We start from the raw sequence: 21,295 nt of genomic DNA, 5'->3' as shown, positions 1-21,295 counted from the left end.
TGTTGAAATAACATGACCCAAAGGAAAGTTAACATTGTTTTCCGTATTTGATTGTCTGTGAAAACAGTTTGGATACCCGTGCTCTACATAGTGTATGAGGTACAGTAACAAGTTTATATTGGATTTATGCTTGAATAATAAAAATGTGTAGATAATTTTCCTTGAAAATCCTTTGTCTCCTGTGTCCTCCATGTCCCGCTCCATTGTCCTGCAAAATATATAAATTTTTACACTGCATTGTGGGATGTTGAGTCCCGTAGACCAGGGGTTTTCAACCATGGGGTCCTGAGACACTGAGAGGGGGGTCACCAGGTGCCCTCAAGAAGCTAAGAATATTTTTCTAACAATTTGTGCCCATTTTTGCCTATTTTTACCCTTTTTCTGCAACTACACCAAACTCGCCATATTTTAACTTATTTTCATCACTTGCCATATTTTATTTATTTTATTACCTTATATTTCATCTTGTTACATTATTCTTGTTTCTTCCTCTCTCACTGTCTCACCATCATTCTTTGGGTTTTGCGTTTGTGATGCCGGTTCATGCTCTCAGGATTAATGGGCTTTTTAAATCAACATTTATATGCGTACACAGAGGTTTTTTCGGCCCGCCATTATCTTGCTGTTGTGCCTGTCTACTAAAGGAGCCGTAACCATGGCAACGCCAAGCCATGATTTCCATTGAAAAGGCGGAGTGGCATCCTCTCATCCCACATCCCCCCTGTATCACTGTCTCCTTTGCTCTGCTCATCTACCTTTTTCTCACAGGGCTCCATTCTGCTGGGACACACAGGAAGTGAACAACAGGAGGATTTATCAACGTTTTCTCCTCGTTTTATCTCTGTAATCTACTATTATTGAACATCGTAGAGACTTTCTAGTGCAGTGTAATCCATGAACTGCTCTGCTGATGGTTGATGCTGTTTTTTTTTTTAAAGGCCAGTGTCTTTTTGAACCCCTGGAATGACACAAAGGGAACAGCATGGCAGGAAAGCACAGCTATCGTGAAGTCAGACTCACAAAGTGTGATGTGGGGCAGTGCAGCAGAGAGGATGAAGACTCTTTACAGCACTTCTCTCATTGCCCTGCCTGTAAACAACGTTCTGAGGTCATTCTCATGCTTCCTTGCTCTCATCCCATGTGTGTGCACTGCATAGACGCTGCTAAAGAAACTGGGTTGCGTGGGCGTCTTTGTTCCAAGTGGCCACCGTCCTCCTGCTGTGTGCTGTGTCCCTGCTGTCAGCATCCTGTGGAGCTGCCATGCTGGAAATGGTCCTCTGCCACTGCTTGTCTCCCACATTATCCCACTCTGAGGTTTGACTGTGTCAGAAAGGACCAGGGTTCAGCTCCTAAGGACCAGCTCCAGCATACAGAGGTGAGACAATCAGAAACATAAAGATTGTGGAAAGACTTTGCCCAAAAGCAAGGCTGGGTGGCATATTGAAGTAAACAGGAATTTGCCCTCCTTCCTATTTTATTTGAGGGTCAAAAGTCAAAAGTTTTCATTTAAGTTTTTTCATGAATATGAACGTTGGTCCTCGCGGCTTGCCGTAGCTCGAGTAACTCTGATTGGCTGACCGAGAAAACCAATCTATGTCTCCTGGTGCCTAAATCTAACCAACCATGGCAGGCATCGCACAATAATAAACCAATCAGAAGCAACGTAAGGCGGGTCTTGACGAGGCATGTCTAACGACACCTCACACAACACACCGACTCATAGACATGCTTTCAGAAAGAAAGATCTAGAGGACAGACGCCGTCTGAGATAGTATGTAACTATTAAATTTTGTTCACTGTTTACATTGGTGTGTGTGTGTGTTTTAGTGTTAGTTTACTCATGTAAAAAACTAACACTGCATGTGTTTTTCTTCTCTAACTAATACTCTGTGTAGCAGAGCTGCTGCTAAGGCATTCTTAAAGAGACAGTGTCCTGAATGTGATTTACTTTAAAAACAACTTTCAGCAACTCAGAGCTCCCCTGAAAAAAACAACACTACATAATTTAATCACATTTCAGCCTTAATGAAGGAAAAAGTCAAAAGTGACACAAATTGTTATTATTGTGCTGCTTGTGATTAATAAAAGGGTCCTTGTGGCTCCACTGACTTTGACCCATTATTGTTTTTCTTGTAAGACTATTGATTAAAAATAAATGATTTATATCACCTATTGCCATTTTGAGGAAAAATATAGAGATATGAATATTGGTTCTTATTACCCAGGCCTAATGTAACCAAAGCACTAACGTTTTATCTTGTAAAGGATTTGATTGTCCAAACTGTGTGAAATGAGGCGTTCACACACTGTTTAAAGTTGGATTTTATTAATATGAGTGTGTCACCTCAATAACAAATAGAATAGAATAGCCTTGTTATGTAGCAAGTGTTGCTAATTCTAATGCTACACTACTTTACTTTAACAAAGTAAAAAGACTGTGTGACTATAAGAACTTGTCAGCCCTTTTGTTTGATGTTAATTGTACTTTCAACCAGTTTACATGCAATTTAAAAAAATATTTGAAAATTACCTTGTCTTGAATTATCTTTTATTCCTTTTTCCCATTTAGGGCAATGATTTTAAGTAGGTGAATTGGTTTGTTTTATTGGTAAATAACTAAAATAGTCTAAATGATTTAAATGAAAAAAAAAATCATGATCGTGATTTTACAACAAATAAATTGTGATATGATTACATGTGTGTGCGACCTACATGTGTGTGTCTGTGCTAGACATTACCTTAAATTAAATAAAACTCTTATTTAGCTACTACCAGTGTTATGAACACTGCTCATAGCTGAATTGCACTTGTAGGTTTTATCAGCATAAATTCATAGTAAATTAAACAAATGCCTTGTCTAATCTAATGTTCATTTGAACTGTTCTTGTGAATATTTTTGTATGTAATAGTGTATTTCTATGGACATTGAGTCTGCTGCTAAGCCATTCATTCAATCAAAAATCACTTGATGTTTTAATGTTTTTGACATAATTAGCTTTTTAATTACCTCCTTTCTGTTGCAGACAAGGAGAGCTGAAGTAAATGTAGCATTTACGTCGTAATATGTGGTGCAATTTTAATTACCAGTAGTAATTTTTTTTAGACGTTTAGTAGTATTGGACTAGGGTTTCAGAAGATAGATTCAACTCAAGGAGGGAATGGACAATAAATAAGGCAATATTAGACAGTGGTTTAGTTCATAATATATATTGACAATATTTACACACCCAGAAAACCAACAATTACACACAATATTTACAGCTGCACTACTTTAAGTGCACTCAGGTTTGTTTTTTTTATGAGTGGTGCCGTTGTGGTTCCACTTCCAATGCTTGGAACCTTTTACCAGTTCATCAAAGTAGCCGGTGGTATCTCACCACCAGAAAAGAGTTTCTACAGTCTCAAAGTAGTCAATAAAAGCCAATACGCTTCCACGTGTCCGAAAGCAGCGTGAATGAGGGGGGAAGAAGAAGGCTGCAACAGCCTCCTACCAGATCACTTGAGTTGTGGACTGGCTCCTTCAGTTCTGGGCAGTAATCTTTCAAGCTCACCATCAGTTGGTACCATACCAGGGAAACCTGGCCAATTCCTTTTCAAACCTCAAGCGCAGCAGGATTAAATGGCTGCTATCCCTGAGGTGTGTGAAGTCTGTGGCAGCAGCTCCGTGTGTGTGTCCCTCACTCTCTGACAGGGAACAAACATGGCTGCTTGCAATAGGTGACCAAGCTACGTGATTGGCTGAATGTAATCTCGCGAGAGTAACGTGGAGTGGAGGAAGGGACGTCACACGCTTAAAAAAAAAAGAGTTTTAGCAACGGAGAATCCCCTTCAAAACCACCCAACTGAACTTAAAGCTTAAATACTTTACACAACTTGTTTATTATTATATTTAATAAATATAATTCTGTATAAGTATAAATAACACTGTCAATCCTATATAAATATGTTGATCAATATGTAATAATATTTTAGATATTATTCACATATTTATATATGTGGCTACACCCTCCCCGCCTTAAACCATGCACGTCCCGTCGCATGTTAACTAATCAGCATGTATAGATGGAACGGTAGGATTACCAACATTGAGAATATTAACGCATCAGACAAACTATGCAGTAATGTCTGGACTACATTTATTAAGGGATTACCCGTGGTAGTGTACTGAAACCTCACAGGTGGGGCTCTACGACGATTAGAGCGTCGAATCGGATCCTCTACTAAGTTGAGGGTATTGTCCTCAGGTGACACAGGGTTAGTGTTTAGGGGGCTGGATGATTTTAGCGGGTCTTCTTCAATGGACTGAATCAACGGGGCTTCGGCTAGTGCCTCTTCTGATTCTGGTAAGCCCCGAAACAGGTCACTAGGTACATGCACATTCTCAGAATAATTTCCTAAATCTTCCTCCCTATCTGACTAAGGGTGCTCATCCCTCATTTCCTCCACGGATGCTGGAGCTTCATTGAGAGGGGAAGTTGATTCAGTTTGCTCACTATTCTGAGCGTCTTCATTTGGACTAGGTACATGCACGTCTCCATGTCTTTCAACCTTGAAATACCTTGTAGGTGGGTTGATGTTTAAGGAAACCACACTTTCAGAATCTTCCTCTTCTGCCAGATGGTCCTGTAACCTCGTTCTTGGTGCAATTGTAGGCATGAACCAATGGCTTGACATATTGTTTCCATTCTGACTTTTGTTTATTTTCTAGAGTCCCCAACATACTCAGCAAGGTCCTATTAAATCGCTCCACTGGATTCCCTCTTGGATGGTAAGGGGAAGTACGACTCTTCTGGATGCCAGCGACTTCACACAGTTTTTATTAATTTTGATTCAAAGTCTTGTCCTTGATCAGTGTGAATTCGCTCTGGAATTCCGTAGTAGATGATAAAATTTTCCCACAAACACTTGGTCACCATTTTTGCTTTTTGGTTAGGTGTAGGGAAAGCAAGGGCGAACTTGGTAAAATGATCGGTGAGGACAAATATGTCTTAAGTATTGCTGGAATTGGGTTGAAGGCTTAGGAAATCCATACACAAGAGTTCAAGTGGTCGTAAAGTCGAGATGTTTCTGCTCCACGTCCAGAGCCATTTTGGGCCAATAAAATCTTGTACGGACAAGGTCGAGTGTATGTTCAATCCCCATGTGGCCCATGTCGTCGTGGAGGCTTCTCAGGACAACTGGCCAGAGTTCTGCTGGAAGAATGACTTGATACGAGGTGCTTTCAGTGTCCCTCCTTCGCCGATACAAAACTCCATCCACTAACTCCAGTTTGGACCATTCTCTAAGTAAGAATGGAAGCTCAGGCAACTCAGTTCTTGCAGTTGGTGGGACTTTTTCTCCCGTCTTAAGCTGATGCATTACCTCTTGGATGCAAGGGTCAGCGTATTGCTTCTCTTTAATATTGAGAGGAGGAACGACTGGGAGCAGTGGACTCTCTTCACAGCTGTAATTCTCTGGAATGGCCTCAGCTTCGATTGTCAGGGACTCAACAAGGGTGATACCAATCTGGCTGGGATCCACCGGCTTAAGAGTGCTGACTAGGTGACTTTTGCAGATTGCATTCACAACATCTTCTGGAATCATCTCAGTGTCAGCTGTATGCTGGGAAATGAACTCTTCAATAATTTCATGATCTTCAGTTGGTACGTCTCTGGAACATGCATGCGGGCGTCGAGAAAGCGCATCAACATTCTGCTTTCCAGCCCGGTACAGTAGTTTGAATAAAAACGTTGATAAAGCCACCAACCAGCGATATCCTGCAGCATCCAGTTTAGCAGAGGTAAGAATGTAGGTCAGCGGGTTGCTGTCAGTAACCACTGTAAACTCTGTGCCATACAAATAATCTTGAAATTTTTCAACCACACTCCATTTGAGTGCCAGAAATTCAAGTTTATGGGCTGGATATCGGCTCTCACTTTGCGATAGCCCACGGCTAGCACAAGCTATAACTCGCAGCTTTCCTTCTTGCTCTTGGTATAAAGCAGCTCCTAATCCAGTCACACTAGCATCCGTGTGGAGAATGTATGACTGGGATCGATCAGCAAACCCAAGGACTGGAGCAGTTGTAAGTCTCTCTATCAGAGTTTCAAATGCAACCTGGCAACTGGCACTCCATCGTTCCCCAAATGGCTGACTTGGGCTGAAACTTAGCTTTTTGGTGCCAGATATCTTTGGCTTGCGTGCAGGTGAATATCCTCTGGTTAAGTCGTTTAATGGTTTAGCCATCTTGGAATAATCTTTAATAAAACGACGATAATATCCATCAAACCCCAAAAAAGACCCTAGTTCTTTAAGTTTTTGTGGAATTGGCCAGGATTTAATGGCATCGATCTTTTGTGGATCCGTTTCCACTCCTCTTTCTGACACAATGTGACCGAGATACCGGACAGAAGTTTGGAAAAATTTGCACTTTTCAGAAGAAAGTTTTAAACCATACTTCTTCAACCGATCTCGTACTCTAAGCAATCTTCTCTCATGCTCCTCCAGAGAATCTGAGAAGATGATGAGGTCGTCGATAAACATCAACACTTCTTGCAGATGAAGATCGCCCATACATCTCTCCATTAAGCGCTGGAAAGTACTGGGCGCATTTGTCACCCCTTGAGGCATTCTGTTGAATTCCCAGAACCCTAGGGGGGTAACAAAAGCAGTTTTTGGCTTGTCAGCTTCCTTCATCTCAATTTGATGATAACCAGATTTGAGATTGAGCACAGAGAACCATCTTGAACCAGTGAGTGCTGAAAAACACTCTTCTAAAATGGGCAAAGGATAAGCATCCTTTATTGTTTGGAGATTTAGTTTACGATAGTCGATACATAGCCTCACATCACCATTTTTCTTTCTCACCACTACAATTGGAGATGAGAATGGAGAGTTGGATTCCTTTATGACACCAGCCTTCAGAAGCTCACGGAGATGTTGACGTACAGCTTCGATATCTTGAGGATGGATCGGCCGGGCACGTTGTTTGAATGGCGTCGGATCATGTAAATTGATAGCATGTTTGACTTGGCTGGTACATCCAAAGTCAAGATCATGTTGGGAGAAAACCTCAGGCATGGCATTTAGTTTCTGGGTGACCCTCTCTTTCCACTCAGGCGGTATTGGAGAATCACCAAAATTGAAGTTCACTGTGGCTTGAGACTTCTCAATATGAGGGCTTGTCACACTATGTTCAGATAGAATGCATTGGTAGGTTTCAAGTTCTGCTATCACACTGAATGGTGAAATAAAAGCATTATGTTCTGAATCATTGGTTATGACCACTGGAATTTTATAAGGGCTACGAGCTGGGAGTGTAATTAAGCAGCTCTTGACACATAATCCGCCAGGTAGTGCTGAAGCAGGATGGTGTAACACAACAGACTGACTCAGTATGTGCGGGAGATTTTTTGTTGAACCCTCCAGGACTAGTGTGCAGCTGGCTGGAATTTGCACAGGGACTTTACTCAGTTGTCTCACTACCCAACCATGGCCAGTGTCTTCCTGTTGATGTGTCAGTTGCAATGTTTTTAACACAGCTCGATAACCATCTGTGCAGGGCTGGAATGTTGAATGATCACGGCTCTGATATTGCTCATACAAGGGTTCAAGCATATTTATTCCAATCAGCACAGTAGATAATGAGTCAGGTCGTGAATCTGGAACTACCAAGGCCAATGTAGAAACATCAATATCATTCCCTACAAAATCTTTTGGAAATGTTATTGTAATTTCAATATAACCTAGGTAAGGGATAGCGTGACCTGCAGCTCCCTCAACTTGTAAAAGATCATTCAGATGATGGATCGGTTGGTCTTGAAGATAATGATTATAAAAAGATACAGGTATAGTTGTTACTTGGGATCCAGTGTCTAAAAGACAATGACAGTTAAAACCCGAAATTTCAACTTCAGCTGAGCATTTTGACCCTACCAAACCTTGAGGCAATTTAGCTGGTACCTCAGGCCTGGGGTAGCATAACTCGGCATTGCAAACAGTCTCTCTTGACATAGCGGAACAGTGTAGGTCCGGTGCAGTTCCAGTTTGTCCCTCAACAGGAACTGAATTTAGTTTAACTGTTTGAATTTAGTATTTTGTTTTTGCCATCTTTGTTTCTTCTCATTGAATTGCTTTCGTTTTAAACTTACTAATGCGGAGTTTGGCTCATTGTCACATTGTGGTTTAATATGGCCATCTTCCCCACAGTGGAAACAAAACCCAGGTTTTGGACTTGAGGTGCTCATGGCCTTTGGTTTCACACACGAAGTCGTGGTTTGGGTTTGTTTAAGCTGGAGTTCTGAAATTAAGGTATTATCCCAACAACCCCGGCAAAATTGATTTAACAAATGCTTGGATGAATCACGTTCTAGAACTCCACCCCTTTTCAGTGCAAGGCTTAATGCTACTTGTAGCCGCTGAAGATAGATTGATGGTCTTTCATCTCTGTCTTGAAAGGTTTCCATAAATTTCACATACAGCTCCTCCCCATCCTGCACTGTACCATATGCAGAATCTAGCTGTTCAAGAAGACTTTTGGCAGACTGGTTGAGACCCAAGTGTCTTACGATATCAGCAGCAGGGGGCAGTAAACTATCCAAAATGAGTCGGGACTGCTGAATTTCAGAAAAATTTGACTCAGAATCTGATCCACCCCACAGCGCCATGTATCATAATCAACTTCATGCAGCGGACGTGGAATTTTCCCAGAAAAGGTGCACAGACGGTGAGATGAACGTGGCTGAATTGCTGCATCCTCACTTTTGACAATATGTTCTACAACATAGCGTTGGATTTCTGGTGGATTTATATCAGCGGCGGTGATAGGATTGGAAAACCTTTGCGCTTTTGGTCTTACAGTGGGCGCAATGGATTGTGATGATGTTGAAGCAGCAGCCATTTCAGGTAACTCTGAACTTCCTTTGTTATTAGATTCTTCAACTCTTACAGGGTTTCCAGGATGAAGCTCAGAAAGGGACTCGCTGATTTGGGCCATCACCTGAGTCAACACCTCAGCGTAATTCTTTCCACTCATTTTAGCTACGTGTTTAAGATCATCTAAATACGTTTTAGTTGTTCAACTTCCTGCATCCATCATGTAAACTTTAGAGAAATTTTTAATGTTGCCAATATTTCCTTCACGCGTGGATAAAACAAATGGCAATAATGAACTTAACGCCATCATAGCTGAACCAGAGGCATACTCTGCAACCAACATATTGTGGTATTCGGAGCCCGGTGAGTCTATTGTAACTACATGGTGAACTGCACCATAACGTTCTAAGAACTCTGTTACTTCCTCATCGTCAGCATCAGAGACACCACTAATGAGAACAGCGCTAGATGTCTTAATCTCAAGGCTTTCAAAAACATCCATTTTGAACTGGTTGAGTTTGAATGTTGAGAGTGGTTTAGTTCATAATATATATTGACAATATTTACACACCCAGAAAACCAACAATTACACACAATATTTACAGCTGCAGTATACTTTAGGTGCACTCAGGTTTGTTTTTTTTATGAGTATGGTGCCGTTGTGGTTCCACTTCCAATGCTTGGAACCATCCACGAGTTCATCAAAGTAGCCGGTGGTATCTCACCACCAGAAAAGAGTTTCTACAGTCTCAAAGTAGTCAATAAAAGCCAATAGCTTTTAGTTCGCTCCTAATACGCTTCCACGTGTCCGAAAGCAGCGTGAATGAGGGGGGAAGAACAAGGCTGCAACAGCCTCCTACCAGATCACTTGAGTTGTGGACTGGCTCCTTCAGTTCCGGGCAGTAATCTTTCAAGCTCACCATCAGTTGGTACCATACCAGAGAAACCTGACCAATTCCTTTTCAAACCTCAAGTGCAGCAGGATTAAATGGCTGCTATCCCTGAGGTGGGTGAAGTCTGTGGCAGCAGCTCCGTGTGTGTGTCCCTCACTCTCTGACAGGGAACAAACACGGCTGCTTGCAATAGGTGACCGAGCTACGTGATTGGCTGAACGTAATCTCGCGAGAGTAACGTGGAGTGGAGGAAGGGACGTCACACGCTTAAAAAAAAAAAAGAGTTTTAGCAACGGAGAATCCCCTTCAAAACCACCCAACTGAACTTAAAGCTTTACACAATTTGTTTATTATTATATTTAATAAACATAATTTTGTATAAGTATAAATAACACTGTCAATCCTATATAAATATGTTGATCAATATATAATAATATTTTAGATATTATTCATATATTTGTATATATATACTGTATATATTTATCAGGGCTACATAAAGGTAGCACTGCCTTGGGCCACAGTGTTTTAAGTGGAACCCCCCTGCCTCTGTCATCAAGACATCAATGTGACAAACACCTACAACATGATGTCCATAGCTAAATAATTGAGAGTTGGTTGAAATGAAATACTGACAAATAAATGTATTGTGTCAAAATTCTTGTTAGTTTTCATTTCTAATTTCTGGTTGATTAAAACTAGCATTAGGAGACCACAGTGCAGAGAGAGCCACTGGAATGGAGGTGAGAACATCTGTCTGAAGGTAGAAATCAACGTTAAAACAGGCCAAAGCCATGTTAATAAAGGACACTTTTTTTTTGCCAGAACGCATTAGGTTACTAAAGTCTCACTTTTGTTATTTTCTGAAACTTGGCAGCCCTGAGTATCGAGTGTTATATCATATATCATGTAGACCAGGGGTGCACAATACATCTATCGTGATTTACCGGTCGGTCACGGAGGCATTTTGTGTCAATCACGCACGTGGACTGCAAGACCTCCTAAATTAATGAGAATGGCACAGTCATGTTTACCAGAAAGGAAACCTAACTATTCAGCTTTTGACCTCAGATTGAGGGGCTAGCATACTAATCTGTTCATATACAACCTCTAATAATCAGTAGAAGAAGACCCTCAGGTCGTGCACTGCACTCAGGACTCATGCATTATTACCTCAAACACAAGCTTGACAGCAGCACAACAGAGAAGAACAGCATGACATCCATAAAGTTATTTACATGTTATCAGAATAATTAGTCATGGTAGGTTTAATGGCCTCAAACCGGACACAAGCAAGATGAGGGTAACACGAGTCAGGTGCCTTGCGCTCCAGACCACTCGTCATTTAAGTACCGCATCGGACAGTGCAACGGCCAGGACTAGACCGCCAGCGTACAGTGGAATTTTGGATGGCAAACCAGGCCGGTGCCGAAGCCTGCGCACCCCCACGAGCGCCCGTGGCGAGCCCGTCGCTTGACGGGGGCATGCCGAGTGGCCGGAGCAGCCCTGCGGCGGGGACCGACAACGTGTGCGGGGGGAGAGGGTGAGACCCGCACCCTTCTGGAAAAAGCAGGTTGGCCCTGAGTCCCCTCGGTGAGGAGGGGGGACCATCCTGCTGTGTGTTCGCAGCATTATTTTTCCAATCTCTTCTGTTGCCCTCTCCACTGGCCTTTCTGTTTGGTCTTTGGTCAGTATTACTATTAACCAACGCTTTATTTTAAAAATATTGTCCCAAGCTTAATAGAGTGTGTTTGTGAGCTAAATACTGCCTCACACACCTGCGTGTCTGTGGTGCAGTAAAATGGCGTGCAAATGTGTGCCGTAAATCTGTCGTTATAGCCTCCTGAGGAGCATTCTTGAAATCATCTTGCAACCCCCACTCTGCGGTTCGTGACCCCTGAATTGGGAACCACTGTTCTAAAGAACAAAGTGAGCTATAAATACTGAAACACTCTTTGTGCTACTGACTGGCACTGCTACATGTGCTTTTTATTGTGGGTTTTTGATGAAGAGAGCAACTGTATTTGGTGCTTTGCATTTTTCTTAATTATATTTTTTAGGCTGGGCTACCACTCACTTTGTTGTTGTTCTTCCTCTTGTTGTTGTGTACACTAAAATCACTACTGCTCTATTATTCATGAACGGATCAAGCTGAACATTGGTAGGTATAACCTATGGATGTGTACGCATCGACGCTCGAAGCTTGATTTTCGATTTGGGGCCCAGGGGGCCCCCTAGGAGCTCCAAAAAAACAAAAGTCGATTTCTCATTTATTTGCGAGTCAAATATCACGACGGTTAGTGGTACCAAATCATTGGCACATACCAATATATAAATGGAGCCCATTACCTCGTACGTGCCACGGGGGCACCAGGGGGCCCCATTTTTCAAATGACTACTCAGTTCTTGTTGGATCGGAATGCAGTTTGGCATGACAATGATGAGACGCTTGGAGCCCTTTTTACGACAATTGGTGGTACCGAATCATTGGCACATACCAATATATGAATGGGGCCCATTACTCCGTATGTGCCATGCATTTTTCAAATGACTACTTCTTCGTTACTGCTCATTGAGTCAGGCTGTAATTTGACATGAACATTCTATGAGTGGACGTCAAGAGCCTCTCAGAGATCTTTTTTTACTCAGTGGAATCGAGTCATTTGACTGAATTCTCTGGAACGTGGTACGTGTTATTCGGCGCTGAGACGTTCTGCGGGCTGGCCGTAGTTCATCAGAACTTGTTTAAATATATTTTAATCAAACTCAGTTTTTAAGTGTTACTGTTTCAATATTATTTTTGTATTTTAATACACAGAAATGGAACAAACTGCAGCAGAACTGAAGTCAGCACTTTAAAACAATTTTAAATCCAAGTTAAAGTCTCTTTTTCTGCGTATGACTGAGAGGGAGATTTTTTTTAAATGTTTTTACTGCTAATTTTAAATGTTTTTACTGCAGATTTAATGTTCTTATTTATTTTAACTGTCGAATCTTTTCTGATGCACTTTTTTAATCATGTAAAGCACAATAAATTGCCTTATGTATGAAATGCACTACACAAATATATTTGCCTTGCCTTAATGTTATACAACGATTGAATATTCTTTAATAATCGTAACAGTAATATTATAGTAATACTAATTGTAATAGTGTAAATATTACAATCTAATTATTTACATTGATAACCCCCCCAACACAGTAGATCGTGAGGAGCTGTTGGTGGTAAAAAGTAGTTCGCGAGCTGAAAAAGCGTGTGCACCCCTAATGTTCCCTTGCATGCAGTAAACATCTCATGTAAAGACCTAAAAAAAAGAGACCAAATTTACCAAAATTGTAACTTAATCTATTTTCCACACAGGCAGCTGTATAAAATACTTTTTTTTAATATATATAAATTAACACCAATTAAATAAATGCAAGAGATAAAAAAATAATGATCAGGCTCTAAGTGTATATACATTTATAAACTCTAAAACTGAGAAAATAACCTCCTTTCAATGCTGTTTTGGCACCGTGCATTACGTTTAATCTGATTGGTCGGCTATGATGTGATGCATTTGATTGTTGTCTGGTCATTTAAATTTTTTTGTATTTTCACGATGTCCGTTAATCATTTTAAAACAAAACATTATGTAACAAATTACTTAACTTTTTTTAATGTACTTAAAGTAAAATTACTGATTTAGAAATATTCTCAAAAAAGTACATGTACCCATAAAAGCAACTCAAATACAGTAACGTGAGTACTTCCATTACTTTCACCTGTGATGAACAGTCCTTTAAAAAAGCAGAGCTGCCCAGCATAAAACCAAAGGTCTGGCCACTCTAGCTCTAATTTTGTGTATTACATACAGGTCTTAAAGGGGACATATCATGGTTTTAAATCCTTTTTTTTTTTACACATAAATCATACAGTTGTGGTCTATATAAAGCAGAACTGCAATGCTTGTGTCTGAATTCCTTATTATTATAGCTCCACCCCTTTTCTACCCCTTTTCTGATGTGCTTCTGAGAGTGACTCGTTTTGGTGCTGTCTCTTTAAATGCAAATGAGACACTCCATACCCCGCCCCCTCTTCAGGCGACACTCGGTTCAACTCCACCCTGCTCGGCCATTTTTGTAGTTTGATAGAAGAGATACGGCTATGTAGCGGCGCATAAACTTTTTATTCACACGTTATTTACAAAATGTCAACAACAGAAGACTTGTCCATCCAGCCTTACATGTTCCAGCCAGAGTCTGACCCAGTGGAGCGAGATGAAACTGAAGATGATGAACCTGCAGAATGCTAACAAGTGAGCTAACACAAGCACCGAGCTAACGCTAGCACCAAGCTAACGTCACGAAATGCATTTTAATACAGTCTTTTCGGAGACAAAAACGGCAAAATGAAATGACTAATGAAAACTTTAGACTTAAATTAAACCACGTAGGCCATATCATCAAGGATCTAAAACGAGCACACAGTGCTAACACATGAAGACGGTGCAACTGCTAATGCTAACAAAACAATGACAGGGACGTCTTATCATCACACTTTTTAGCGTTATTTACAGCTTACCGAAGTGCTCTGTTCATCGTCTCCAAAGATAGAAGGAATTGAACCCTCAATCAGACAAAGTCTTTCAGCAAATCCTTCTTTATACTGGTGGAGGTTGATGAAGCAGTCATCATTGAAGTGCTTCACACACAAAAATGACCTTACCCACAGATGTGGGTACATTTCTGTAAAAAATAAAACTCAACCAGGCACTTTGAAAAGGTTCTGATGCTGGGAGATGGTGTAATGAAGCGTGTGGGTTACTACATCCAACAACCAAACATTTTGACTTATCCTCTCGTAACTTCGGCATCCTTGAGCTTGGCGGATTGCTCGAAGTGAGTCGATGTCCTAATTTGGCAGTTCTGCTGCAAATACTGTGATGTAATAGTTCAAAAAACGTAATAGAGAATAGAAAAATTGAAACAGATTGAAAAATATGACCAAAACAGAATATAAAGATATCTACGGAGCACCTGAAGAGACTAATTTGATTTTTTTTTTTGTACTTCTAAGCACTCTAAATATACAACAAAATGCATTTAAGGGCTAAAAAAGTGGATTTAGCATGATATGTCCCCTTTAACACACAGGCATGGATATATTATAAATACATGTATACATGCATTGGGAGTGCTGGGATTTGGAGCCTTTATAGGAACATGTGCTTCATTCATTGATCCATTTCCAGTATCTTCTCAAAGCTACTGTTCTCTAACGTGTCCCCATTCCTTTCCTTCAACTGTGGTTAAATACTTTTTCAGTAACGTTTTCACCTTCTTTTATTTCTGTAAATCTAGGAAGTTAGAAATTCCATAGCACTGAGTATTTTACCGGCTACCTCTGTCTCACCACTGGATGGCGCTACAGAGCTGGAAGAAGATGATATGAAACGGTCCGTTCATGGTCAGGAATCTTCCTTTGAGCTTCTATAATATGTATTTCTTTCTAATCTCAGCCCTAACCTTTTTCTTATCTACTTTAAGGACTACATTTCTCTTTAAACCCTTCAACTGCCCACCCCTCCCTCCACCTCTCTGATGCACCGCCCACTGTCACAATCAGCCAATGGGAGAGCAGAGGAGCACAGACCACGCCCACAGTGTGTGCTGATGCTGTGCTGACACAGGGCCAGTTCTACTGGGAGGTGGACGTGTGTAACAGCGCCCTCTACAGGATAGGTTAGTCTATGTTCACTCACTCACTGACACTCACTTCCAGGAAAGTGAGTCAGCACCAAAGACTGCTGAGTCACACAAACAGTCACATAAAGGCTCTGCAACTGACCACACAACTTTAGTGGAGCTCACTCTAAAAGAAAGTGTGTTAAACCAAGGGTTCCCAAACTTTTCAGCCCTTTTCAATCCTTGTTTCAGAAAGAAAATGGGTTAAAAGTGTCCAAAAATGGTTGAAACAGTTGTGAAATGGGATTTTAAATACCACAGAAATTGGTTAAAAGTTTCAAATTAGAGTGGCCAAAATTGTAAAAAGTGTCAATATTGACTTAAAGGTAACAGAAAAAGGGGAGGGGGTTCTGATAATGTAATTTAAAAAGTTGGAACAATTATTTTAAAGTGGCTAATAATGGGTGTAATAAATTGTGAATGTGGTTAAAGCATGAGCATGAAATGTGGTGAAGAGTTTAAAAGTGACAATAATAACTAACATATGTGACATTAGGTGGAAAAGTGGTGGAAATGATTTATAAGTGCCAAAAATGTCTTGAAAGTGGGAAAAATGAAAAGGCATTGAAATTTGATGGAGAAGTGACAGAAATGGGAGTAATGTAGCAAAAAATGCATTAAAAGGAGCAAAAATATGGCAAGAAAAAGTTATGAAAATAGGTTAAAATATGGAAAGTTTGGTGAAGTTGCAGAAAAATGATAAAAATAAGCAAAAATGGGCTCAAATTCTTTAAAAAAATATTCTTACTTTATTGAAGACATCTGGCGACCCTAGTGTTTTGTAACCCCAAATAGGGTCCTGACCTGAAGGTTGAGAACCCATGTTAAACAATGGGCGAGATCAAACGTAGGCAACTTTCATCACAGCAGGGCCACAAACATCCAGTCTGAGAGCCACATTATCAACATTAATGTCAGCATTTAGAATAATGACCAATCTAAACAAAAACAACAAAGTTTTTGTGTATTTTTCTATTTTATGGAGTCATTTTTTTTCTCATTTGTTTTTGTATCTAGTTATCTTTTTAGTGCTTTTAGTGTTTTTTTGTTTTGCATCTTTTTGTTATGGTTTTTACCTTTTGTTTTGTGTATTTTTGTAATTTTGTATATGTTAACAGTCTTTTTTGTTTATTTGTTGTTGTTTTGTCATTGTTGTTGCATATTGTTTTGTTTATTCCGCAGAACTACTGTATGGATTTAGGAGTCCTTTTTGTGTTTTTAGTGTTGTTTTGTACATTTTTGTTGCTTTTGTGTATTTTTGAAGTAATTTTCTGTGTTTTTGTTCTCTCTTTGTGCATTTTCTATTTTATCTTCTGTTTTTATGTATATTTTTAGAACCATGTTGTGTATTCTTGTTGTTGTTTTGGGTATTTTAAAATAGACCAAGGGCCTTGTGTGGCCCCAGGCTGGAATCAGAACAAAAACCACCAACTAAAGTTCATCAAGACTTGCAGTATTGATTTAGACCACAAGATGGGGCTAGAGTCCCACCAGCGTGGGGCTTATACTGAAACGTTTGCTGTAGAGATGAGACTTTTATCACAGTGGGGGCTACAAAAGTGTGTGATTGTGTCTGAAGGTCACATGATTAACATTCATGTCAGCATTTAGAATAAAGACCAATCTGAGCATTAACACAGTTTTGTTTTTAGAGTCATTTTGTTTTGTAGTTTTAGTTACTTTCTTCTTATTTTTGTAGTCATTTGTGTGTTTTTGAAGTCATTCTGTTTTGTTATTTTGTAAATTTTCCAGGAATTTTTGTGTACTTTAAGTCACCTTGTCTGTTTTTGGCTAATTTTGTGTATTTCTTTTGGTATTTTGTCTGTTTTTGTTGTCCACAAAGAAACAAGTTTTGTGTAGGTTTTAGCCCTCAACTGTTTGCATTGTCACTTTTTCCATCTATGCCTCTTGTTAATTACAGTTGATTATTTTTTTCTTTGAACTGTAAAAAAATAATAAAAAAAACCAAGTAAAAATACTGTTATTACCTGTCAGGCTTTAGAACATTTGCTTTTTATTACTACTACTACTACTACTACTACTACTAGTAGTAGTAGTAGTAGTAGTAGTAGTAATAATAATAATAATAGTCAGAGTATCAACAAGTCAGGGTCTTACAAAAAACAAAAGAGCATCCGCAAATTCACACATTTTGGCAAAATATTAAAAAAGGATAAAACATTTTACAGCACAGTGGTTTGTCTTAAATCTTCTGTCGTTGGATTTCCAACTCTAGGAATGAGGAATTCTGATTTTGTCCATCTCAACATTCTTTTTAGAACAATGAACAAAATCCCTGTCTAAATATAAAATAATTACACATATTTAGGTCCCAAGCACCAAATGTGGTGGGAAGACCCTAATGATCCTGTAAGGATTTTATTTTTTATAATAATAATAATAATAATAATAATAATACATTTTTATTGAAAAGCACTTTTAAAGAAACTCAGTCACACTTTACATGTTAAAACAACAGCAAATAAAGTGATGAAAACATTTAAATATAAATCAGACAAAATATAGGTATTTACTGTAAATATATTTTACTACATGTAGGGTTATGGATGAGTGGTAGAGTGGATCGTCCAATATCCAAAGGGTTTGGGGTTTGAATCCCGCTCTATCCAAGTGTTACGGCAAAATTTGCGGTTGACCTCATTTGGAGACATGATTTATTGTTCTGGTTGAATGATGGAGTCCAGTCGGAGCATTGATGGTTTTATGAAAAAGTTTATTCTAAAGCTAAGTAAAAAAGTACAAGATGGAACAAAAGAAGTGACCGTCCCAGCCGGAGGTCCGATGATCGAGTGACCCACAGTTCTAATCCAACACGTATATTCCCCTCAGTCCCCCTCCCTCCTCCCCCCAGGAGATAGAGATAGAGGGAGAGGGAGGAGGTGAGGACAGAGGGTGAAAAAGAAAGACAGTTTCTTCTTTGGGTCTAAACAACCAGTTCTGGTATCTGCCGGTTGTCATAGAGACGGAGGTGTGTGTGTGTGTGTGTGTGTGTATTTGTGTGTGTGAATGGATGTGTATGGCGTGTGTATGTGTGACATGTGACTGTGTGAGCATGTGAGTGCGCACACAGAGTGCCTATGCGTCCTTGTGCGATTATTGTTTTGGGGAGATATCATGTGCTTTGGACAAGGCGGTCTGTTGAAAGTTGAAGACATGAAAATCACACAATGGAAAGTTACCCAAGGCTTAAGAATTAAAATATATGAGTAAATATATTATTAAGTCTAACTAATAATTTCACCCCCCACACAAGTCATTGTCGTTGTGTCCTTCGGCAAGGCACTTTACCCCCTTTGCGTGGTGTGTGTGAGTGTTGGTGGTGGTCAGAGGGACAGATGGCGCACTATGGCAGCCTTGCTTCTGTCAGTCTGCCCCAAGGCAGCTGTGGCTACAATAGTAGCTGACCCCCATTGCGTGTGGAATGAAAGAATAATGCACATCAATTTAAAGTGCTTTAAGTGTCTATGTAAAAGCGTTTTTTAAAATCCAATGCATTATTATTATTATTATTATTATTATTATTATTATTAGGCTTTTGATAATTGGAAAGAGGATAAAAAACATGATTTTGATTACCTACCTAATAAAGGTTTGTGATTTTGTTCAGTAGAATTTGGTTCATAGGGACTTTGTCATGAATTGAGTTTTCTGAACACCTGTGACATGCTGAACTGGTTCTTTCAGGTGTGATGTCATCAGATGGATGTGCTGGTTGGTGGTTCCAGAGGCAGGGCAACTCTTTCTCTGCAGTATACGATGGAAGTTCTGAGCCTCTCTCCACTGTTCCACCACACATCAGAACAATTGGCCTCTTCCTCTGCATCGGCGCTGGAACTCTGAGCTTTCACAACCCTTTGACCGAGGAGCATTTAGCTACACTGCCCACTATTTTTGGTTCTGCTGGAGTGGTCCCAGCTGTGGGTCTCGGTCAAGGCCGGCTGCGGCTACGCTCTGGCCTCCCTCCACCTTGCTGTGTGTTTTTCTACAACAACTCAGCGTATAGAGAGCCTGGCAGTAGCCGCAGAGGTTGGAGGAACACCAATGTTGGCTTTTGGTCAGTGAAAACCTTGATACAGAAGTTTGAGGAGCTGGTGGTCTCTCCTCCTCCTGAATCCAGGGGTTCCACAGGCCTTCCTGTTAGTGATTAGGAATGGAAGCTTAAAAAGGAAGAGACCAAATTTTGCATAATTGGAACTTAATTTATTTTACACAAAGGCATCTGTATGAAATAAAATGTTTATCAAAATGTACAATTCTTTTTTTAAATAGGGGTATCATGTAAAATTAACTTATTCAAGCTTTATATCATGTTAGTGTCATTCCCTCCTGAAAAACATACCTTCAGTGTTGCTCAGATTGATTCACGTATTTTTGAGTAATCTTTAAATCTCCTGCCAGTGTCTATTAGCTGTTAGCAAACACCGGTCCGTAGCTCCGGTAGTTCCATTCTGTCAGTCCTCTTCGTTCAAACAGGCGTCACAGTTAAACCGGGAGCATGCAGTGCATGATGGAAAACAGAAACGATTTAAAACTTAAAGTGTGTAAGGAAAGTTGATAATTTTGTAGATGTTGCAGGAAGTGAAGTAGTAAGGTGGCCGAGCCATTGCATAATGTGATTTATTTTTAGGTTAACAAATTGTTATATTATGTTTTTATTGGGCATCAATCATTAATAGCTTCTGTAAGAAAATAGTAATAACAATAATATTTATTTCAATATTTTTTAAAAAGCTATAGGGAGCCATTGCAAAAGAGTCAAAGAGCCACATGAAGCTCCAGAGCCGCATGTTGCAGACCCCTGTTATTCACTAGATGGTGATATCGACTTGCTGAAAGATCAACACATTGACATTAAAGCTTTTTAAATAGGGCGACCAGACGTCCAGATTTAGGTCAAACATATAACTGTTAGTGTCATGTCACAGATGCAGTGATGTGCCGTGACCACTAAGGTTGGGTAGGCACGTTGCAAATCGAGACCACCAATGACAATTTCATATGTTTCTGCTGACAATCAACTTAATTTGTATAAAGCAATTTACAACAGTCATGTCAATGCGCTTATCAAAATATAAAATTCATAATAAGAAAGAAATAAACCCAAAAAGATCTACATGAATAAGCATTTAGCCATCTAACAAAATCAACATTGTAAAACAAAGAAACATAAACAATTATTTAATATAGCCTCCATACTCTCCCAACAAGATATATCTCATGACACGGCAGCACATCTGTTGTTTGTGTTGGAAACACAAAAACACGGAGAAAATGACAACAACTCGGAAAAGCTTCAGTGAGACACATCCACGAAGCCAATTGTTCCTGTTGCACCATTCACTGTGAAAAGTATGAAACATGTTGTGACCTTACCTTTGCTGAAGCTCTGGTAACTCAGGTGTTGGTCTCCCATCTCTTAACAGGTGTAGTTTTTCCTCAAAAAAAAGTTTCTCTATCATCTCTAGCACTGTCATCCACACTGTAGTGTTATATCGCCCACTAGCTAAAGAACGTAGAGCAGCGGTCACGTGATATCAATTCACTAATGTACTGTGAACTTACGTATAGCATTTAGCATAGCGCGGTTACGTCTAAAGGCAGCTCTCTACACTGCCTTTTTACGTAAATGGTTTTCATTTTGGGGACCTGACTGTGCATGCACAAACACGTAAAATCACGCAATGAGAATGGAGGCAGTGGAGCGACAGCAGAGCGAGAAAAAAAAAAAAAAAAAAAGACAGCTGTTCCAGGAAATAGCGCTGTTTAGTTTGGACTATGAAACGCACAAAATGCGGACACTTTCA

At 39.9% G+C, this 21,295-nt stretch overlaps 1 protein-coding gene across 1 annotated transcript; it reads left to right on the top strand.

Annotated features, from left to right (window-relative positions):
• Nucleotides 1–1,138: 1,138 nt before the first annotated feature.
• Nucleotides 1,139–19,639, top strand: LOC114473988 (probable E3 ubiquitin-protein ligase MID2). Its single transcript, XM_028463815.1, has 4 exons — nt 1,139–1,375; nt 15,087–15,192; nt 15,273–15,467; nt 19,176–19,639. The coding sequence occupies exons 1-4, from the start codon at nt 1,139–1,141 to the stop codon at nt 19,637–19,639; spliced, it is 1,002 nt and encodes a 333-aa protein (XP_028319616.1).
• Nucleotides 19,640–21,295: the final 1,656 nt, after the last annotated feature.

The sequence above is a fragment of the Gouania willdenowi genome, chromosome 13 (genome assembly GCF_900634775.1).
Source record: "Gouania willdenowi chromosome 13, fGouWil2.1, whole genome shotgun sequence".
Lineage (NCBI taxonomy): Eukaryota > Metazoa > Chordata > Actinopteri > Blenniiformes > Gobiesocidae > Gouania > Gouania willdenowi.
The sequence above is the reverse complement of the archived record's forward strand: the minus strand, read 5'-3'. Positions and strand labels throughout refer to the sequence as shown.